Below are 21,775 nucleotides of genomic sequence, written 5' to 3' on the forward strand. Positions count from 1 at the left end.
CCTGCAGCCTGCTGCAGAGCAGCCGCGCTGCTCACATGTAATGCTATTTTAAAACCTCTGCTCCCCTCACTGCTCAGGACTTAATGTCATTTTGGGAAACAGAAAGAGACACTCTGCCTCTGGGCGACTTATGAAACAGGTAACGCCAGCCAAGAAAGAGGTGTTTACATGAGCACTGTTCATGTCTCAAAGGCTGTGCACAGTCCACCCCTGAGGAGGCTGCAAAGAAAACTCATTATTTCAAATACATATTATGATTTCTCCACCTGTCTTTACTTGTCAAGTATACTTCAACATTTGGACCCCAGAAGCAGTGTCTCTGTGACTGTAAAAAGAAAAAGTAAAACCAGGTCATCATTCTGAACTGTGATGGATGTCTGATCCCAGTAATTCACTTAATGCAGTGTGATTATTAATGACACAAAGGAAACGAGGGCCCACAACTACAGAAAGAAGAAGAAGATTATAATAACTTGCAGTAATCCTTTAAGGCTATGAAGACAAACAGCCAAGCCGTCGGTGTTGTCCTGTAAATAGTGCAAGGACACACACAGACTCCCCCCTTGGGTGCTCGCACATTATCACATACAGCCAGAAGGTTGGTGGGAAGGTGGGTTTCTGCTTCTTCTTCCAGTAAAATGCACAGCTAACAAAGCAGGATGGATGCCAAATGCTTTCACCTCCTTTGAATAAATCTCTCTGTCACACACACACACACACACACACACACACACACACACACACACACACACACACACACACACACACACTTTTCAGCAGTGAAACAATTCCACATGAATTTGTTGCTGTGTGTTTCAGAAAATGCTCGAAGCCTCGGAGCTCAGTAAGATCATCCAGTGAGGAGGAGAGGAGAGCCTACAGATACTGATGGACCGCCGCTTTGCACAGCTTTAACAGACTGCTGTTTACACTCATTCACACGTATGTATTTAGACAAAACCAAGTTATTTTTGCAGTTTGTTTGTGCTATTTATCTCAGCGGCCCCTTCAGTGCTGTACTGTTTTCACTGCATCACTGAAGGGGCCGTTTTGGTGGAAATGGGGTAAACAGTGATTGAATGGCACTCTTTTAGATACATAGCTGTGTGCCAGATGTTTTATGTTGGTCTGTAAATGAGGTGTACTGAGGTTTTGTTTTGGGGTGGTGTACAAATGGGGGGATTAGAAGGTTAAATTTGGTAAAAGTGAGGTGTTCAAATCACAGAGGAATGCTGTATTATGACATTATACTGTAACAAATATTGATTTTATATCCACGACTGTTGATGAAAATTCTGTTAGGTATGTTCTGTTATTCAGCCACTTTGGCTCGGGTTTAATCAGTACTGTGTTTTGGGATTATGTTTATTTGAAAGTTTGTCCACCTACTGTACTAATGAGTTATAACCCTACAGGATGCTGGTGTATGCACAGCTTCACCAAAGCCTCCATTTAATAACTTTCAGTATTACGCTGAAACAAAATATTCTTAGTTTGAGTTGAGCACTACATATATTCACGAATAATGGCCATAAAGGTTTAATTCTCATAACACCTGACTGTAAAATCAAATCACTATTAAATACTAAATCAACTCCAATGAAAACATCATGTCACTCAAATCAGTGTTGAAAACACGAGCTCGAACAGTGCTGCTAAGAAAAGCAGTAAAGCCTGAATGGGATCAGTCAGATCTCTGTCCTATCAGGTTACGCTCTGTCCGTCATGTGGACACTTGAGTTTTCTGTCTGAATTTGTGAGTTTTTCACAAAGCAACACATGAAGGCGCCCCTGGGAATTAAAACCACTCACATTCATAGAGATGGTTCTAAAGTGAAAGGTTCAATGGCATCCGTTTAGTGGGATTTCATTTTCTTTCTTTTTTTTTTTACTTCCATCAACGAGACCATGACAGGTTGTGTTGACTGTCTTTGTCTTAGCATGTGACCATCTTATAACTAGTATCAGTTAGTAATAATATCAGTCTGTTACTTGAAGTCAAACCATGCACTCCAAACACCCCGTGGTGCCTTCAAATGCAATACCTATCTGAACATGTTTTCTACGCTCTGCACACACAGTCCTGTGGTATCTACCTAATGTATTGAAACTGTTGTGGAGAATAAAGTAGATGGAAACTTTCGAGGCTCCCTGCATCTTAAATAAACGTATGAAGAAGGAAATGAAACGTGTGTCCGGCTGTGTGTTTGCAGTGTTGGTGAAACGTGTCTTAACGCCATCAGTCAAAGCACTCTTCGGTTCTGGATGGAGCTCTTTAGGGTTTGTGTGAGGAAATAAAGTTCATAGAAAGATCAACTCTGAATAAACCTCAGTGTGCCATCTGCTCTGGAAGCTGCTGGGTTATTTGAGTGGCAAGCAGTAAAACCTCCTAAGTGTCATGTAGCATGTTAATCACCAGTGACTTCTTTTCAACACCTTCAGTGCGCTGGATCGCAGCCTCGCCTCTGACCCACACGGCTGAGTCTGTCTTAATCACACCGCCAGGCTGAATTTAGTGTCTTAAATCTGCACTAAAGGCTCGCGCAGTGAAGCAATCTGTTGCCCAACTCTGTAGTTCCCCTCAGCTCTACTGTATGTGGCATTTCAGTGTCCTTCAGCTCATTGTTCAGCTCAGCTGTTTTGGTGCTCTCTCACTGCATCGTTTCCAGCATCAGCACGAAAAAGCTCAAAAATCCCACAGTCCAGCTCAGGTAGTGTAACTAACTCTCTGTTACAGGTGTGTACATCTAAGTCCGACCCCACTGCTTCTTCAAAGTCAGAGTCTACTCCACATGCTATCCGTAATCTTTCAGACTTTCAGAATAGGAAAGGTTAAGTATTGTTCAGCATGAAAAATTGGATCAGCAGAAAATCTGGCAACAGAAACGTTTCCTGACATCGTGCCATTACGTGACACTTGGTTAAGATGCACTGGGAGTAATTCTGAGGTTGCCTTGGATGAGTATGACCTTTTCAGAATGGATAGTAATACCAGAGGAGGAGGTGTGGCCATTTGTACAAGAGCTTGTTTTACTGGTACTGTTCTTACTGCAGTCACAGTAGAACAAGGCTTTGAGCATTTGGCTCTGAAAGTGTGTATCGCACAAAATGATTTTGTTGTTGTGGCTGGAGTGTAGAGATGCCCTCCTGCTTCCTCCTCAGCTGTTGATGAGATAACTGATCCTCTAGCTCATAGAAAAACTCAGAGATATTGGGTGATTTTGACTTAAATTGGCTGAGGTCTGTCTCTGAAGTTTGTGGCGATATGAATGTGTCAGATAATTACTGACCCTACCAGGCCAAACATCGAGTCATCTCAGACTGACTTAATTTTAACAAACAGAGAAGAATAAATGACTTCTTATGGAGTGTTTGAGCTCAGTTGTAGTGATCACTATCCAAAAGCTTGCATTAGACATACCATTATGAACAAACTAGGTCCAAATATGGTGATTCAGCCAGAGAGGTCTGTGCAGCTTTTAAAAAGCATTTTGCTCCTGTTGGCAACCTGTTCAGAGAAACCTTACTGGACCCCTTCTGTCCACACTACTGATCCTGAAGCCCAGATAATGCCACGGCCTCATTTTACCTTCCAGTTGTTCTCTTCTGCTGGCATGGCCAAAGCATTACTGGCTATAGATTTAAAGAATTCCGTTGGCCAGGATAAACTCCATCCCTGCATTTTAGAGCACGCTGCACTGATTACAGTCAGCTACATAACACATATGTTTAACCTTTCAGCTTTAAGGTCAGTAAGGTACAGTACGATCTGTAAGACTGCTTATGTAACTCCTTTACATAGAGGCGGTGGAACAATGGAATTTAACCTCTACAGGCCTATTTCTAAATGATCATAAACCAGAAAAAAATGCTACAATCTTTAGTAATTAATGAGCTTCAATCATACCCCAGTATACCCCAGTCAGTTTCAGAGAAAAGCACAGCACTGTCACTGCTGCCACTCTGACTTGAAATGACATGTTTTTAGCTTTGGACAGAAGGAAACACTGTGCAGCTCTTTGACTTTTCAAAGCCATCTGATTGATTGAGTGATTTTCACTTTTCTCTCGGATTTTGACGAGCTGACCTGTTGCAAACCCAAACTGTGGAAAGATAACTGTTGGTGAAGTGAAACTGGAAAAAAAATCTACTGAAAAACTAACTGCAAACAAAAAACTAAACTATTGAAAATGACTTCTAGTGGACCCTAATGAACGAGAATTAGCTGCTGATGGCAGTCGGCCCTAGCTGGACAATAACCCTGCAGGTAAGACAACTTTTAAATGTATTTGATCATTGCACTTATGACTGATTCATGGCTAAAGGCAGTGGCGTTGCTTGGGTCTCTTGGGGCTCCAATCAAGAAATCCCTGGGGCCCCCACCCCACCCGTGCACGCCGCAATAATTTGTTTTTTGTACACATAAATGCACAATTTCTGGGACATTTGAGATGAATACTGAAAAAATAGATTCGTGGTTCTCAAAGTGAGGTCCACGGACCAATACAGGTCCCTGAAAGCCCGGGTCTATCAATAATTGTTAATAAGTGGCTGGGGCCCCCCTAGTGGCCGGGGGCTCCAAGCAACTGCCTGGCTTGCCTGTCTGCAAGCCCCGCCCCTGGCTAAAGGACAGTTCACACCCAAGGATGATGATGATGATGATAGTGTTGTGATCTGAAAACACTGTTATTTTGATTATGAAGACATCAAATTTTGCATGGATGAACGATGTCTTTTTGAACCTACACCCTGATTTGTTGTAGTCAGTCACCACAGCTTGTATTTGACATGATGGTAGTAGTTAGTATATGGGCACTTCACTTGGATTGTTGCTTATTTATTCCCAAGTATCTAATGTTATGAGAGGTATTTAAACTTTTAAATTTGCCTTAACTTTTTCCCCACAAGTGGTCTAAACTACATCATTGATAGTCTTGCATGAGGTGGTCTCCCTGAAGTATGCAAGATCTCTCTGTCTATGACATCACAGCTTCCAGTGAAAAACTGAGGCAAACAGCACGTCCAGGGATGCAGTCCGAGGTAAACGGCTGTATTTGATTTGTGGAATAGATTTTGGCACCGGGGCTGCACGGTAGGTAGTGCGCGTGCCTCACAGCAAGAAGGTCGCCGGTTCGATTCCCGGGTCGGGCCTTTCTGTGTGAAGTTTGCATGTTCTTCCCGTGCATGCGTGGGTTCTCTCCGGGCACTCCAGCTTCCTCCCACAGACCAAAAACATGCTCATTAGGTTGATTGGTGACTCTAAATTGCCCCTGGGTGTGAGTGTGAGTGTGAATGGTGTGTGTATGTGCCCTGCGATCGGCTGGCGACCGGTCCAGGGTGTACCCCGCCTCCCGCCCACTGACAGCCAAGATAGGCTCCGGCCCCCCCGCGACCCCGAAAGGGATAAGCGGCATAGAAAATGGATGGATGGATTTTGGCACCTTTTTAGGCTGACAGAAATATGGATGAGCTATGAGGCAGTCATCTTCAAGTTCTGGAACTTCAGGCAAGGTTTTAAAAGGAAAAAATGAAGCTCCTGAAAATACTAGGAGTAGGACACATCTGAGGTCATACCTCAGCTTAGATCAGCTTTAATAAACTACCTTATAGCTTTTCATGTCTCAAAGAGTTCAGTTTTGTGCTTTAAGTTGATGTGAAGACGTAAAGGGATGTTGATATAACAAAAATAAATACACTGTTGCTCACTGACACTCAATTACAGACATATAGTGACTGACAATGTCAACAATGTCACTGCTTCACTAACACCTTCATCAGCAGTTGCACACAATGTTAGTGAAAGTATGAATGAACAGATGATATCTCTAACACCATTCCACATGCAATTAACTATCAGTCAATTTCTGTTCATTATGATTATTACTGCCTTAGTCTTAGTCTTTCATAAAAATAATACATAACATACTTGTAAAAATAAACACAAAAGCACAAAACAACTGTTAGTTACATATGGTAACTCCAAATTCTATGACTACGCTCAGTCTTTAAGAGGTGCCACTCTGGGGTTTACACCCACATGTATGCTTAGTCGTGGAGATTTTCTTTCCTGCTTCTATACAATGTACAGTTGCCCCTCTCAGGTCCTCATACACAGTGTTTAACACTGTCAGGTCCTGAGTTTTGCTCCCAAAAGCTTCTTTAGCTAATACCAGTGGAGAAGTGGACCAAAGTCTTGGAGGACTGCGCCTATACACATAGAATCTGGAGTTACAGTACATAACTAAAGTTAGATTTCATATCAGCTTTGCCTTCTAAGAGCTGTTGCTCTGGGTTAAGGGTGAAGCTGATGTAGTCAGTGTCCATTATGACACCAAAGTCCACAAGCAGATAACATACACCAGTTCACAGCCTTGTAAATGTGAAGTGTAATAAGATAGGGAGGCACTGGCTGTGCAGAGGATAACCATGTCAGCCCTGTGTGGAAAATAGGGGCTGAGTGACATTACACTCCCTTCACACAGCACTGCTGCTGCAAATGGGTGAGACATTGATTATGTATCGTAATGTTCCCCTTGCAGCCCATCAGTCTGTGATGGTGGGATTAGAGGCGCATGGCATGTGCATAAAAGCCCCATATCTGACAATGCATTATCTGCTGTTGACCTTTCAGTGGAAGGCGGAGGACTGGGTCTTCCAACTGTGACAGTACGTCTCTGCACCATGGGAGATGACACAGTTTTCCCAGCAGCAGGTGAACCATGTTTGAGAATCAAGACATACTCATGTGCTCTGGAGGCAAGAAACTTTGGAAACGGGTAAAGGAGAGCTCTGCAGCACAGCCGGTGAGAGACAGCATCTACTTCCAGTGGAGGTTTGGTTTGTGCATTCATGAAGAACCACAGTGCACATTGTGAATTCTCTCGAGAGGTGAACAGATCCACCTTCGCCTTTCGAAACCTATCCAACATCTGAAGTGTGGGTTTCCACTTGGGAGGGACCTCTGTCATAAATTCAGTCTGCAGCGCAGCATCTGTGTAACCACAGTTGGAGGCTCTTGGCCACGTCCAGTAGGATGAGCACACATCGTCCTGACGGTTGATGTATACCACCACTGTCATGTTGCCTGTCCTTACTACAACATGTCTGTTTTTCAGAGGCAGAGCAAAGTATTTTAACACTTTCAGTAGTGTGGACAGCCCCAGGCAGTTTATGCAGAGTGATGGAGGATTCTCCAATCTTTTCCCCACCACATGAGACTCGCAATCCCACCCCAGCCGGAGAGAGAGAGATCTGTGTTCACTGATCATTCCCACACACAGAAGCAGAGAGCTCTTGACAGTTTATGGTGAAACCCAGTGTTTGCAGATGCTGTATGACTTCCACTCCCAGGAGAAAGCTGTTCTCCTGGGAGGGGGCCATAAGGATTGTCTTAGTAGAGCAAAACCCTGATCTCTTTCCTTCATAATGGCTCCAATGCTGTTTCCATACACTTGTGGAAAGCGTGCAGACCTGAAGAATAGCCGAAAGGCAGCTGACTGTATTGGTATTGTACTTCTTGGAAGGAGAAACGCTACAATTTAATGTGCCTGGTAATGACAGGGATGTGGAAATATGCATCTCTTATGTCGATAGAAGTGAACCGGTTGCTGGGATGCATGTATTTCAGCATGTCTGAAAATTATGGAAAGGCTACTCCATAATGTACCTGTTGAACCGGCCTCACCCTACATGTTTGGGGAGATCGCTTTCTCCCCCTGAAGTTAAGGTAGCTCTGCCGCTAGGGATGTTATCTCTGTCCAAAATGACTGTTTCCACCACATCAAGAAACGGGAGGGGGTGGCAAATGTGTAACCTTTTTAAATGAGACTTTACATCCATGTTTTCATTGATAGCAGGCTTGCCATGCAGAACAGTGCTTGCTGCAGAGCGTCTGTTGACATAATTTGAAGCATGCTCATGGCTCCACCGTTCTCCTTCATCACTACCCATGAGAAGGCCATCTCGAAAGGGCCGGTGCTGGCTTTGGTGTTTGGAACACATGGCAGCGTCAGCATTCAGCCCTGTATATTCAAACCACGAGTCTGAAACAGGCCATGCTGAGATATCAGCACTGCCCTGAAGAGAGGCAGGTTGGTGATAATTCTTTTACTGTTAGTAATACACTTTTTATGAGGGGATTAATTAGTGGCAATAGCTTGTCCTTGCCAAAAAAGGTTGCCTTGGGATGAAGTACAGTAGGTAGGCTCTGCTCAGGTGTTGGGACAGAAGGAAGTCTGGGTCTTTGTGGACTCTGGTGAAATGCACCCACCTGGAAAGTGGCGCTTTCAGTTTTCCTGGTATGGAAGCGCAGCCTCCCTGAAGAGCTGGAGCTCACTGAAGCAAGGCCACAGAGGGGGACGTTCAGGTGGTGGCTCCTGGTTATAAACATCCCCCATTAAGTGGCCACAAGCAGGTTGTTCTGCTGGCATTATGATGCCCCTCAGATATGCTGCATTCTTGATTATGCCCAGCAAATCCCGGAAAAGTCCTTTGGTGACTAGCAGACTGACACGTTTGAAGGAGAGGAGAGCCGCTGCAGAGCTTCTTTGCAGGCAAGCATGTGGAGTTAGCGCTAGCCTGGCATGCTGAGCACTGAGGCAAGCCTGACAGCAGGGGGGGAAGGTCTGCTGGCAGGATGTAGCCAATTTGACAGGTGGGGTACAAGCAGACAGCGTCAGAGTGACTGGACTTCTTCATCTTCTCTTCTGTTCTTCACTTGTTGACTGCTTGACACTGAAGAATATTTGGGAACAGAGCTCAGGTGCTGTCAGTGTAGTATACTGTACCTGAGGGCCTGAGAGGTAACTGCACAGTGCACAGTGACAGCAAAGAAAATCTTCATGACAGCGCATACGTACAGGGATAAACCAAAAGTGACAGCTCTTAGAGGGTGAAGCCTTTACAAAATAGAACATACATTCAGCTAATTAATATATTGTCTGAATATCTGGGGGAACGTATTACTGTTTTTAGGCACTGCATGCTGCTCCAAAGAGCTTGATAGTTTTTTAAGGTTAAAAAAAACAAAAGAAACTCAATCTCATTCCTGCTGGTTGACAAATTTGGCCACCCTCAAGCAGCAGACAAAAGAACTAAGCTAACATCAACAATGCCAACATGCTGATGTTTAACAGGCTTGTTAACCATATTCACAATCTTAGATTAACAGGTAAACATGCTCACAGTTACTGCTAATTAGCAGTAAACACAAAGTACATCTAAGGCTGATGAAAATGTTGCTAGTTTTGCAGGCATTTAGTTAAAATTTTGACCACATGATGGTGCTAAGTGAGGAGTTCAGGGATCACCAGAGCTATTAGGATTCATCCACACTGCTGACATGGCTAAAACTCAGTTACTTTACTTTGGTCATGGAGAATAAGTTCAGCACGAGAGGCTCATTCGTCTCACCCACAAGGAGAAAAGCCAAAGAAAGACCCAAAAGACCACACGTATGAGACAGTATTCCACATTTTATTTTTGGATATTACCATAGCTATATGTACTTCTGACAACAGGTATCAACTACAGAATAATACACTGAATATTTCTGTCAGTTCTGACTCATCTTTTTTTTCTTTTCTTTTTCTTCTTCTGTTGTTTTTTGGTCCAGTAACATTTCTGTGGCTGATTCTCTCTGCTCTGTGTCATTGAATGTCAAACACTGAAACACATGCACATCATTCACCTGGATACAGCTGAGTAAGACAACAGTCAAAGAGACCTGACAGTATGAATAGAATCGTGTCGTTTTTCTCACACGGCTTTATTTTTAGCTGAGACACCCATACAGTATTACTATTATCATAAGGCTAAATTACTGTACAGCTATGCACCAAAGGGTTCACTCTGCTGTTCTAGATAAAGAGCACCATATTTACAACTTTATTTACATTTGGTTTTTAAAAGAAAACTCAGACAACAACCAAAGAGAGAAAAAAATATTTAAAACATAGCTTTTTTTTTTTCATGTGAGTCCAATGTGGCCGTTGTAAGGCTGCACAAGTTTGGAATTTAAAAAATGAAACTAACGAAAATGTTTCTGTACAGATAGCTGCAACACACAGTATAGCTTATTGCGAATGCCCTTAAAGAATTTCCCCATTTCCCCTGTCCTGTCTTTCATTTGTTCATCTCTTGGCCAGCTCCTGTAAAGCTGTAAGTCACGAGCTTTTCCTCCTGCACAGGTGAGGTCATTTGATTTACCTGGCGGACACACACTTCTTCTAACCAAAGAGACTTCGCACAGGCCCCTGTTGACATTTTCAAACAGCAGATCCCTCAGAAAATGTACAAGTTTTAAAAATAAACTTTACTTTTCAACATAATGTATATACATACTTGATACACGAGTCACCTGCTGCACCCACATGTACAGTAAGGTTTGGGTGACATGTGGATGCAGGCGGGACTACAAGAAGCCAGCAGAGGTAAAAACAGAACAGACCACTTGGGTATTGGTAGTGTGTTTGTTCCACAGAGAGCCAGACACAACTAATGTTCTCTACCAGCAACTACAGCAACACATTAAAATATGAATTAAAAAAATAAGAATACCTCATTTTAAATAGATGGTCAGCAGTAACATTTCCAAACACGTTGGTGATTAGCATTATCTTGCTACAGTATCAATATTATCACCTGTTTGCTGCCACAGAGGAGTGCACATGCTAACAAACCACCAGGTTTTCTCTTAATGTCCCATTGATTAAGCTAAAACTGTGTTGCCTCTACAGAGAGACATCTGTCCAAATTTAAAGGGGTTTTGACAGATAACATGTGAATGCATGGAGCTGAATTCATTCTAGTAGAAATCATTTGTAAAAAACTAGAAAAACAACAGATTGTCTGAGTGCAATATGGAGTCCAGACTGGAGCTAAAATGAAAACCTTGACAGAAGTGGTCAAAGATGCCTGCATGGGTTCATATACACATAATCCACTTTATAATCCAGCTGCTATCTAACATGCAGAGGGGAGCAGAGGTGAGCGGTGAAGGAAGGAGGGGAAGGAAGGAAGGACGCTGTTGGCAGGAGTGTTTCTGTGGTCTGTGTTAACATGGAGAGCTATTCTTTCCTCCTGTCAGCTGCCTGCGACAGTGCAGCACTACAACTACTCCAATGACCCTCTCAACGGCTCTGCACGACGAGCACCTGCTGCCAGCTGACAGCATCAGAGCTACCGAGCTTTCCACACGTTCCAAGGATACAAAGGTAAGATTTTGAGAAAGCAAGGCCTGGTGTTTTGAGAATAAAGTTGTAATTAAAAATAATGTTTTGGAATATTCAATAAGTCAAGTTTCCAAACAAATTGTGAGTGCAGCTATGATATTAGAGAAAAAATTTTGCAAATTTTCGAAGAAAAAAGTCAAATTAGTGGAATAAAGTCATAACTTTACAGGAGAGAGACACTATTAGGGGAAAATGTTGAAATTTTAGAAAATTTAAATATGACTTATATCTCAAAAATTGCAACTTTAACTTGAATTGGGTGGAAGGTATAAATGGCTGTAGAGCATGAATGTTGACTACGCTGTGCTGACCGACAGAGCTCTCACTCTGCTAAACAACAGACAAAAAAAAGTCCCATGATCATAAGACGGTATAAAAGTGGACGTAGTTGCTGTGAAGTTTGCTTGTGGACCACTGTTTTAAAGCCTTGAGTTTAGCATTTTGGCCATCGCCATCTTGTTTTTTAAGCATGGGGAGAGAGTGGAGCTGGGGAGGAGCAAGTGGCTGACTGACAGCTAAGCACGAAATGACAATGAAATACAAAATAGGATTTGTCAATATTAAAGGTTTCTGGTAGGCGACAATTCATTAAACACTATGAAATAATGTTTTTACTGTTTTGCCAAGGACTGGCATCTCAACATGCTGTTTGTTCAAGGGCCAGCAGAGGAGGCTGCAACCTGACTGTAAAAAGGTGGGATGCTGCTTAAAAATAAATAAAACAAAATGAGATTATTTCCCTTTTGATCTTTGAACTCATCAGCTTCATGATTTTTGTAAATATCTGCTTATTCTGAATTTGATGCAGCAACATGTTTCAAACAAGTTGGGACAGGAGCAACTAAAGACTGAGAAAGATGTGGAATGCTCCAAAAACACCTGTTTGGAACTTTCCACAGGTTAACAGGCTGATTGGTGACAGGTGAGAGGATCATGATTGGGTATGAAAGGAGCATCGTGGAAAGATTCATTTGATCACAAGCAAGGATGGAGCGAGGTTCATCTCTTTGTGAATACATGAATGTATAAAGGAGATTACAACATGGAGTCGTGCAGTTAATGATTTACATGATGTCCCAACTTTTCTGAGATCACTGTTGTAGCTCATTTAGACTAAGTTAACACTGTTTTGGATTAATGTGTATGTGTATGTGTATGTGTATGTGTATGTGTAATGTTCTCCCAGTTCAACATTATGTGAGTGTGTTACCATGAACGTTCTTGGGTTAAGTGTTTGTAGGCTATTGTTTGCAGATCCTGATTGGACTGAATCTCTTGCTCCCTTTCAGAGAAAGTCATGTTATTGGGTGCTGGGAGCCATCATGGCATGTTCACTGACACAATGCCACAGACATGAGTAATAGTTACTTTTCTATTGCTGAGACAGTCCAGCAGAATGCTGAGGGAATAACATTTTGTGTGGAGCTCATCTGCAGTGCTGTTTCTTTTGCAAATTCTCATTTCACATTTCTCACTATATAACATTTTTCCATGCAGCCATGGTCTCAATCATGGAGGTCAGCTACGTCCAGCGCGGGGCTGCGACAGCTTCAGAAACTACGGGGAGCAACTGTGGTCTTGATGGTATCTATGTCTCGGCTCACGGTTTGAGTGTTGTGGCTACATGAGTTCATTGTTTAAGTGGCAGCTTTGATAATCACCCTCACATTGGGTTTGACACTGCTGGACTTTTTGCATGATGGATTTCATTTTCGTGAACTCTTCACCGGTCTCAATTGTTTTTGTTTTTTTAACTCCAAACCTTGCCCACAGTGTCATTCTTTATGTTGTGTTATTTTTGTTAATACACTATATATATACTTTTTTTTTTTTTTCAAATTTAACACGTGTGGCCGTAACACTGTTCAGTCTGACCAGACTCACTCCTCCTCGTTCCTTAAACCCTCTACTACCCGCTCAACTCTAGATTTAGAGTTTCCTGAAAAGCATTGAAACACTGCAAACACTAATTCACTGAGATGTGGAGGCCTATGGGAAATCTGAAAAAAAAAAATCACAAACTGAAAACACACAATGAAAGGATTGAAGTCTAAGATGAAAACACGAACGCCACCCAAAAACTAGCCAACATCATCCTACAGTGAAGAAGACTTGAAACTAGTGAGCGAGAGCCTAAACTCATCAGGGAAATGTTTACTGAGGTAATAAATCAAGTGAGATGTAGCCTCATTTTCTCAGACTTCAATACAATCAGACTTGCAACCAGTGGAGCCGCCCCCTGCTGTCCATTAGAAAGAATGCAGGTTTAAGGCACTTGTGTGTTGACTTCACTTTTCAGGCTACGTCCACTTCTTTTATACACCCTACCCGGAAACTGTCTGGAAAATATGAGGCCGCACTGCTTTGTTTGAAACTGAGGAACGGATGCACACAATGAAGAGGACGAGCAGTTCATTTCCATTACAAAGACGTGGTCAGAACGAGCCAGACAACGAGCTGCACGTGGTGCTAACGCAAGCAACCGCCTCAATGAAAACACGTTCTGGATATGAGAAAAGCAAAATAATGTGTCAAACGGCAAGTGAATCATCGAGCAGCGGTAGGGAAAAAAAAGAAATCTGGCTGTTGGAAGTTACTTGAGAGAATGTTTTGTATTTTTTCAGTTCTGCACAGAAAATGTTTATGTACTGTGTGAAATCTGTCCTATGAGTGCAGTCAAGAGAAGATTAACAGCTGCCATGCAGATGCTGTACGAGTGCTTCACCCCGCTGCCTTGAAATTTGAAGCTAAACGAATATCCATTCATATACACCGCTACTGTCAGAAACTTTAGGCCAGCCCTGCTTGGATTTTGTAGAATTACAAATTCATCTCAAAATATCAAAAAAAAAAAAAAAAAAAAAAAATCTCAAAATGTTTTCATTTTTTGACGTCATCTTCCTACACTGTGCTCCATTTAGCTAAAAAAAGGGTTCTTCTACCACTCCATATGCAGTTACCATAAAAATCACACCTCAAATGTTGTAATACCAGCAAACTGTTATCAAGATTGTTAGTTCCACTAATCTGAAAGAAAGCTGGGGAACGGAAAACAAGGATGAAATGAAAAACGTACTTAACACAGTCATCAACGTTAAAAACAACCAGCAACAATATGCACCAAAGACATATGAACAGTAAGCAGAGCACAGGACAAAGAAAACAAAGTGACTGTAAGGTGCTGAGAGCTAAGACAACAGCAGAAGGCAGGTGTGCTGACTGTGAGCTGATGTGAGGTCAGCTATCTGCTACAGCTACAAGACAAGATTACAAGGCTCAAACTAATGATCTGAAGGGGGTGACGTGCAGAAGGACTGAGAGTTAAGGTGGAGAGGTGAACGTGGAGGGAGCAGGTTGGTTGACAGCTGGTTGTGGTGGGTGAGGGTTGGTGGTCCGCAGAGGGTCAGAGGGCTTCAGATGACCTGGCAGCAGCTGGCTGGAGCTGAGGTACAGAGCAGGCCATCCCCGGAGCCTCCGCCCCGCTGGATGTTGACAGAGATGGTCTTCTCACACAGAGGTAGTTGAAGCACGCCGTTTTTCAAAGCGCTCAGGTTGCTGTGAGCGTCCCTGTTGCCCGGCCCCACCTGCAGGCCGGGGGGGCCGTGCGCCACTGTTTTGCGGTGGTGGTGCTGCGCAGCGTGGGTGCGAGGCAGAGCGGTGGTGGGGAGGGTGATGGTGTCCAGGCTCCCAGTGGAGCCGATGCACATCCTCCAGGCCGATTTCTCCTGGATTTTCACGCTCCCTCCTGAGAGGTTGCGAGGGTCTATGATGATCTTTCCCCCTCCTCCTCCTCCCCCTCGACCCCCGCGCCCTCCGCGGTGGTGCTGCAGCTGGGAGCTGAGGCACAGGCTCATCAGCTTCAGGCTCTCCACCAGCTCGGTGCCGCGGCTGGCCGTGCGGGACGAGCGGGGCAGAGAGCTGAGGGAGGGGTTAGTCGTGCTACTGTTGTTACAACAACTGGAGGGGCTGTCTTGTCCTTTGTTACCCCCTCCTCCTCCCCCATTCCCCCCTCCACCACCGCCACCCCCTCCTCCTCCATTCCCACCTCCTCCTGGAGGACTCCCTCTGTCTGGCCCAGAGGTCCCGCCTCCCTCTCCGGGAGGTTTACTCTGGCCTGAGCTGCTGCCTCCCCCGTTGCCCCCTGAGCTGCCTGGCGGCCCCTCGCTACTGTCCCTTCTGTTCCAGCCGTAACTGAAGCCCGAGTCTTTATCCAGACGCCTCCGGTGGCTCTCTGAGTCATCGTCGCTCGTCTCAGAGCTTGAACATGATGACCCCCTGCCCTGGCTCTTGCGCCGGTGGTAGCGCTTCTGCGTGGACCCCGGGGATGAGGCAGAGGCGGCCCCAGAGCTTAGGTTGGCAGCGTTTCCGGCCATGTTCATCTTGAGACGGCTGAGTTTGGGCGGCAGGCCCTCATCCATGTCGAAGTCGTCGTCCGACTCCCCCTCCTCCTCGAATATCTGGTTGAGCACTGGTGCACTCTTCCTGGAGGTGAGGCGGTTGGTGATAGAGGGGGGCTTACGGCGCAGGATCACCTGGGTCGGGAGAGGAGACGGGTCCTGTTCTTCCTCCTCCTCCTCATCCTCCTCCACCCTGAGAAACATGAGACATGATTGATTTGACTTGTTTTGGCAGATTAGAACAGGATCACAATCCAACACTATGCTGGACTATTTGGATTTCAAGCAGATTGTTTTGATGATCAATCTATCTTCTATCTTTCTTCTTTCATCATGATCAATGCAAAAATCACAGTAAACTGTGAAATGTAACAATCATAGTCTCTAAGGACCCAAGGTGGTGTTTTAGAAATTTGTTGTTTGTATCAATAACAGTCCAAAACCCCAAAGATATTCAGTTTACATGACATAAAACAAAGAAAAGTGGCAAATCTTTACATTTGAGAAGCTGGAACTGGAGAATATTTGGCATTTTTTCCATTGGAAAATTATTATTATTCAAATAGGCAATGCTACTCTGGTTCCACACTCCTTGATGTTTTTTTTCTGCTTTATTTGATAATGAGTGCTACAGAGAGAGAGAGAGAGAGAGAGAGAGAGAGAGAGAGAGAGAGAGAGAGAGAGGGAGAGGGAGAGAGAGAGAGAGAGAGAGAGAGAGAGAGAGAGAGAGAGGGGATGACACCGGGCTGGAATCAAACCCGGCCTGCTCTGGTGGCTGATTTACTTTGTCATTTCTTTCAGTGATAATGGATGTGAATATATATATTCCACTAAAGAACTTCTGAAAACTGAATTGTTGTCAGACCTGAATAGGCAGGTTCGCTGCTTGGTTGCTGCTGAGGTGGATGGCGTCGGGGCCCTGATGGTCCCAGAAACAGACCCAGGAGCAGGTCCAGAGGTGGCAGCACAGGCTCCCTGGAATGAAATGACAATGAGAAAAAGAGCAGCTACATGCAACAGAATAAATGAGAAGACAGTGCCAAGTATCCAGCGCAGTCTGCTGCAGAATCACAATCACGCATGAATGCACTTCAGGCTGTCCCTGAAAAAAATTGAAACAGAGCCAAACTCCCGTAATATCTTCCACCAGTGGTGGAAAATACAAACAAAGCGTGATGAAGATGAGCGTACCTGTGTCGCCGGTCCTGGAGAGTCGGTCACTGTTTCCTCTCGTCGGCCAAGCTCCAGCAAGCCTTTGGAGCGATGTCCGTTGAGCAGGTTTTCTGCGCTGCGGGCGGGGGACTGAGGGCCTCCAGCATGGGAGATAGAGGACGCTGCCAGGCTGTCCTCTATGTCCTGATGCATGTCAACTCTGGTGGGCCACGACTGCCTATAAAGATAAGACAGAGGGGATTCAACTCTGAGTTTAATATTTCATCCATTTTCAGGTTTTCTCATGTCTTTGAGGATTAAAAGGCCTCCATTTGCTTTGACAGCAAACTTTAAACAGAAGATTTATAATAAATTTCTTCCCTCCTCAAGTGACTTGTTATCAGCTAGTAAAAACCTTCTCCCAGTTATACACAGTAGATTATACAGACAAATATAGACAATTTGCAAGGGAGTGGAAAGGGGAGGGAGAGTACCCACAACTTCAAAGATGCTGTATATAAGTTGTTCCACTGAAATATGCAAATGTCATGCTGCATTCTCTCTGACCCAAGTGAGATGGGGGGGGGGGGGGGGGGGGGGGGGGGCATCACTGCACTCTACCTTGTTTATGGAAATCGGGACTCTTTACCTAATCAGCCCAGCGGAAGTGACTGATTACAGGTCATTTCTGTAAATGCTGTACTTAATTCAGTGTTTGTCATTGTCTAATAGCACCGCCACACAAAGGCCGCGCTCTGTATTTGTCTTCAGTTAGCTAAAACACAGCTCCTCCATTCACAACAGTGAATGATGCACGAATGAAACACAATCTGCCTCAACCTGGAAGAAAGGTAGAAAGGCAGCAGAAAGCAGTTTGTAAAGCTGATTAGACAGAGTCATGAGAGAGACAGAGAGAGGGAGCTGTGAATGTGAGCGGCTGTAAAAGCTGAACATAGTGTCATCCTGTGCACTGAAACCCAGCAGCTGACAGGTAGAAGCATTTCTCTAAACAACATTTCACAAAGTGTGTCAGCTTATAGGACAATCGTCACTTATCGTTCCTCATTACATAACCACAGATACAGTGACTGTGTACAATGCCTCTGTTTACTGTTTGAACTGCACTGACACGACTGTCATCACTTCCACGGCACCTTGCACACAGGTGACAGGACGGTTGTCATAGCTACCATCGCATTCATGCCTACAGTGTATTTGTCTGCTTTCAATTAACACTGAATAATTGCTGGTTCTGTTGTGGCTGTAGGGGAGAGGAGGGTCAGTGCTGGAATATATTAGCCCTGCTGTTCATGTTTGCTCTGAAACTTTAGCTGGGGGCAGCTCTGTGCCAGTAACAGGTCTCTGTGAGAAAGTATCCGACTAGAAAGGAAGTCATCTCTGCGTGTCGGCAAGTCTGTCCTTCGATTTTCTCAACAATCGTACATCTGATCGACTTCACACTTGGCTGGTGTGAAACATAAAAAAGGAACATTGGCCTGCATGTGCAAGTTTAAAAAACAGTTGGGGACTAAAATATCCCCAGAGTCATGTAGAGTGAGGGTTGGGGTTAACACTCTCTCTCAGTGACGCTGCTTAGACCTAACTGGGCGTCAGCTACTTTGAGTTCAACATTAATGTTTTGATAACCTGATGCAGTGGTTAAATTAATGTTATTAGGCTAACGTTAGCCAGCTACCGTCAATGAATAGTCAGCCTATCCTTTCTAACACTTTGGGAAGCTGCTTTAACTCGAGCTAGTGGGCTAGCTTCAGCATGAATTCATGAATTTTAACGATATCATGGTAAGAACTTTCTGGATGACAAAATTTAAGAGCAGTAAGTGGCAGGGCTTTTCTTTCAAATGCTGATCATGTTATTCTACAATCAAATTTTTTACTGTGTATTTTGACATATTCAATACAAGAAACAAGGGTGCGTGCAGTAGTCTTTGGCCTACCTTCAGTCAATTTAATGGCGTTTACCAACAAAGCATAAATAATGATGATTATTATCATTAATAATTTTGGTGTGGCTCATGTTTTGGGAACACCTCAAACTGCATAAAACTAGTGGTGTATGTAATGTTGCTCAAACTGCTGTGTCTAGAATTGTGGGGGGGTCTCCATCTTTGCAGGGTGATGATACTGACAAAACTGCAAGCAGCAACACCAGAGACCATGAAGTGAGTTAGGCATTGGTGTAAAAACACAAAGAAACAACAGCAAAAAAAACTACAGGACTGGAAATCTTCCTGAAATAAGTATCTGCATTAAGTGTTTACATGTAAGGTGATCTGTATGGGATGCAATTCTACATCTTGGCAGACTCTTTCCTGGAAAGTGTGTGTTGACAGGAAAGAACTGAAACACAGAATGAGACTGAGCGATCACCTAGTACCCAGTATTGCACTCAGACTGTAGAGAAATGCAGAAAGAAAACTTAAATTGACTGAATCTATTCTTCTTCATCTTTCAGTCCAATAAAAAAGTTATGGATTCCAGCAATGAGCCTGTAAGGAGTGAAGCAGAAGATGTAGCAGGCTAAACAGCCATTCTGTTGCATCTTCTATGCTGCAAAACATCTGAGGACTTTAACATAAATACAGATGAATGATAACACCTCCGCTGTGTGTTTGGCTCTACTGACATTTCAAATTATGATCACACCTTGTCTACACTGGACAAGCATGAAGAGCAGCCGTCCACACTCCAGCGAGACTACATTCATCCTGTACTGCATTCTTTTTAAGTTTCCAAATATCTGAAATGCTACCTTTGTTTGGACTGAAGGTCAAAATGGAGAGGAAAAGACACAAATTCAGCCCGCTTAGATTGGACATGGCTTCACAAACACACAACTTATCCAGAGGAAGAGACACAACCAGTTATGAGGATGTGGGCATGTTAGTGCACAGTTGGGTGTATGTGTGTGTGTGTGTGTGTCAAGAAGCCTGGCAGTGAAACAGCCCCTGATATGTGGGTCAGTGTGACCCAATCAGCAGGGGTCCCCCTTAAACTCATTAGTCACTATCTTCTGGACAGGGATCACAGCACAGGAAGCTAAACTTTCATGTTGCCAGCGCTCAGTAACACCAGGCTACAGGGCCACGGCTCCACTACTGAGGGAACACAGTGAAGTGAAGAAGCGCCATCACATCAAGTTAGATAAAGGAGGTGGGCATGGTCATACGCCTCAATTCTTTAGACATCAGGAAGGTATAAACACTCTGACATCACAGAGCGATGCAGGTGTCCACCACACATCGAGGCCTATAGAGGCTATCAGCTAACTCACAGTGTTTGTGCGAGTTATTGCAGCTATGTACATGCAGTCTGTGGAAAATGTAATGACTCATGTTTCCTCTTACATTTTGTCTTGTATCTGAAATGAGGAGCACTTGTGTTATCATCACTAAGTACTCTCTAACATCTGTATAACCCGACTTAACCCTCAAGCTCTTCTATTCCAGAAGGATTTCAAGAACAGAGATGCAGTAAAAATAAATCTTGGATGTAAAAAAATGGTTGCCTTCATGCTTAAAATTGGCTTATTAAAGGATTTCTTAGACTTAAAGCACCCTCTGTAAAGCAGGAGCAGGAATGTGGAGGGAGATGTGCCAGTGTTTCACAACCACAGCTGTCCCTGCTTAAGCCTCCTCACTCCTCTCTTCCTTATTTGTTCCTCTCCTCTCTCACTCTTCCTTTTATAACTGTGCACCATCCAGCTCTCCTCTTCCTTTTAAAAGGAACAATGCTGGCAAGGAAGCAAAGAGGAAATACTTAAGACAGCTGAAGGGATAAACTGCCATACATTTTCTTCGTTTTTACCATTATAATGACAGACTGGCTTGGAACTTTCATCACTTCCCTCATCAGTAAACAGGAAGAATGTAAAACCTTCCTGTGACTTAGAATAATGATGGGAAATTGAAGAGACTAAGGCCCTGATTGAAAATACTGTAAGGAATCTGTTTGTAGTTGAAACTATTTCCTCTGCTCCATCTCCCCTGAGCCCAGCAGGTCGAGGCCCAGTGAACCCAGAAATGGAAATGAAACCTTTGGAGATGTAACCCAGTCTTAAGTAACTGAGGCTGGGCTCTGCACAGTGAAGCCAGGCAGGCTGCAGCGTGAGGCGGTGAAGCGAGAAAGGTAAATTACCCTTGCTGTGGCTCATACCATGACTCAGATAGTCATTATGATGATGAGCAGTGATATTTCTTCCTCATGCTCTTCAATTGTTTGTTATAAAAAAATGAACTGTGCACAGGCCACAGCATGGTACAGGTCCCTCTATCACTTCAAATAGAAGCTATCATGGTGATGTTTTCATGTTTGCTGTGTTACTGCATCTGGTTATTGCTCTCAGTGTTTTACCTGAACTGTGCCTTGATGTTGCTGGGGCTGGAGGAGCGGGTCTGGACCTCCTTCTCCTGCTTCTCCCTCAGGATCCTCTCTGCTAGCAGGTAGTATGTGGCTGTGATGTGGTTGTATTTGTTGGTCTCCAGGGCTCTGAAATAACATTGTCACATTAGGGACATGCAGAAATGGAAAGCATACTGTGAGTTAAAGACAATAATAAAGAATGGTTACTGTCTAAATATAATCCAAAACAACTGAACAAAACTATGAGACATTGTGTGTTTCCAGGACATCAGTCAACACTAATTGTAAAATGTCAAAATTATTAATTTGCCCAATACCACAGCACAAGATTAATGGCTGATTGGTTGAATTTGACAATTTCTAAATCTGTCTACGGCTGCAACTTATGAATATTTTTATTATCGATTCATCTGCTGATTGTTTTCGTGATTAATTGAGTAACTGTTAATTAATGGTAATGAAAAGAATGAAAAATGTCTGTTATAATTTCCCACAGCCCCAGTGGATATCTTCCAATGTTCTGTCCAACAGTTCAAAAACCTAAGATACATATCAAAGAAAAGCTTGTCACTGACAACTGTTTGGCATTTTTACTTGAAAGATGACTAAAACA

The 21,775-nt window shown here is 43.7% G+C and overlaps 2 protein-coding genes across 2 annotated transcripts in view; one reads left to right on the forward strand and one right to left on the reverse strand.

Annotated features, from left to right (window-relative positions):
- The window catches only part of ano10a (anoctamin 10a), a 39,038-nt gene extending 36,853 nt beyond the window's left edge, over positions 1-2,185 (forward strand). Inside the window, exon 15 of the mRNA XM_070966718.1 lies at positions 820-2,185. Within this exon, the coding sequence (XP_070822819.1) occupies positions 820-861 (42 nt within the window). The 3' untranslated portion in view covers positions 862-2,185. The remainder of the gene's footprint in view (positions 1-819) is intronic.
- A 7,427-nt stretch (positions 2,186-9,612) lies between these two features.
- The window catches only part of snrka (SNF related kinase a), a 50,136-nt gene continuing 37,973 nt past the window's right edge, over positions 9,613-21,775 (reverse strand). Inside the window, exons 5-8 of the mRNA XM_070966515.1 lie at positions 21,154-21,288; positions 16,820-17,018; positions 16,494-16,603; positions 9,613-15,821 (exon numbers count right to left, since the gene is read on the reverse strand). Of these exons, the coding sequence (XP_070822616.1) occupies positions 14,645-15,821; positions 16,494-16,603; positions 16,820-17,018; positions 21,154-21,288 (1,621 nt within the window). The 3' untranslated portion in view covers positions 9,613-14,644. The remainder of the gene's footprint in view (positions 15,822-16,493; positions 16,604-16,819; positions 17,019-21,153; positions 21,289-21,775) is intronic.

The sequence above is a fragment of the Chaetodon trifascialis genome, chromosome 7 (genome assembly GCF_039877785.1).
Source record: "Chaetodon trifascialis isolate fChaTrf1 chromosome 7, fChaTrf1.hap1, whole genome shotgun sequence".
Lineage (NCBI taxonomy): Eukaryota > Metazoa > Chordata > Actinopteri > Chaetodontiformes > Chaetodontidae > Chaetodon > Chaetodon trifascialis.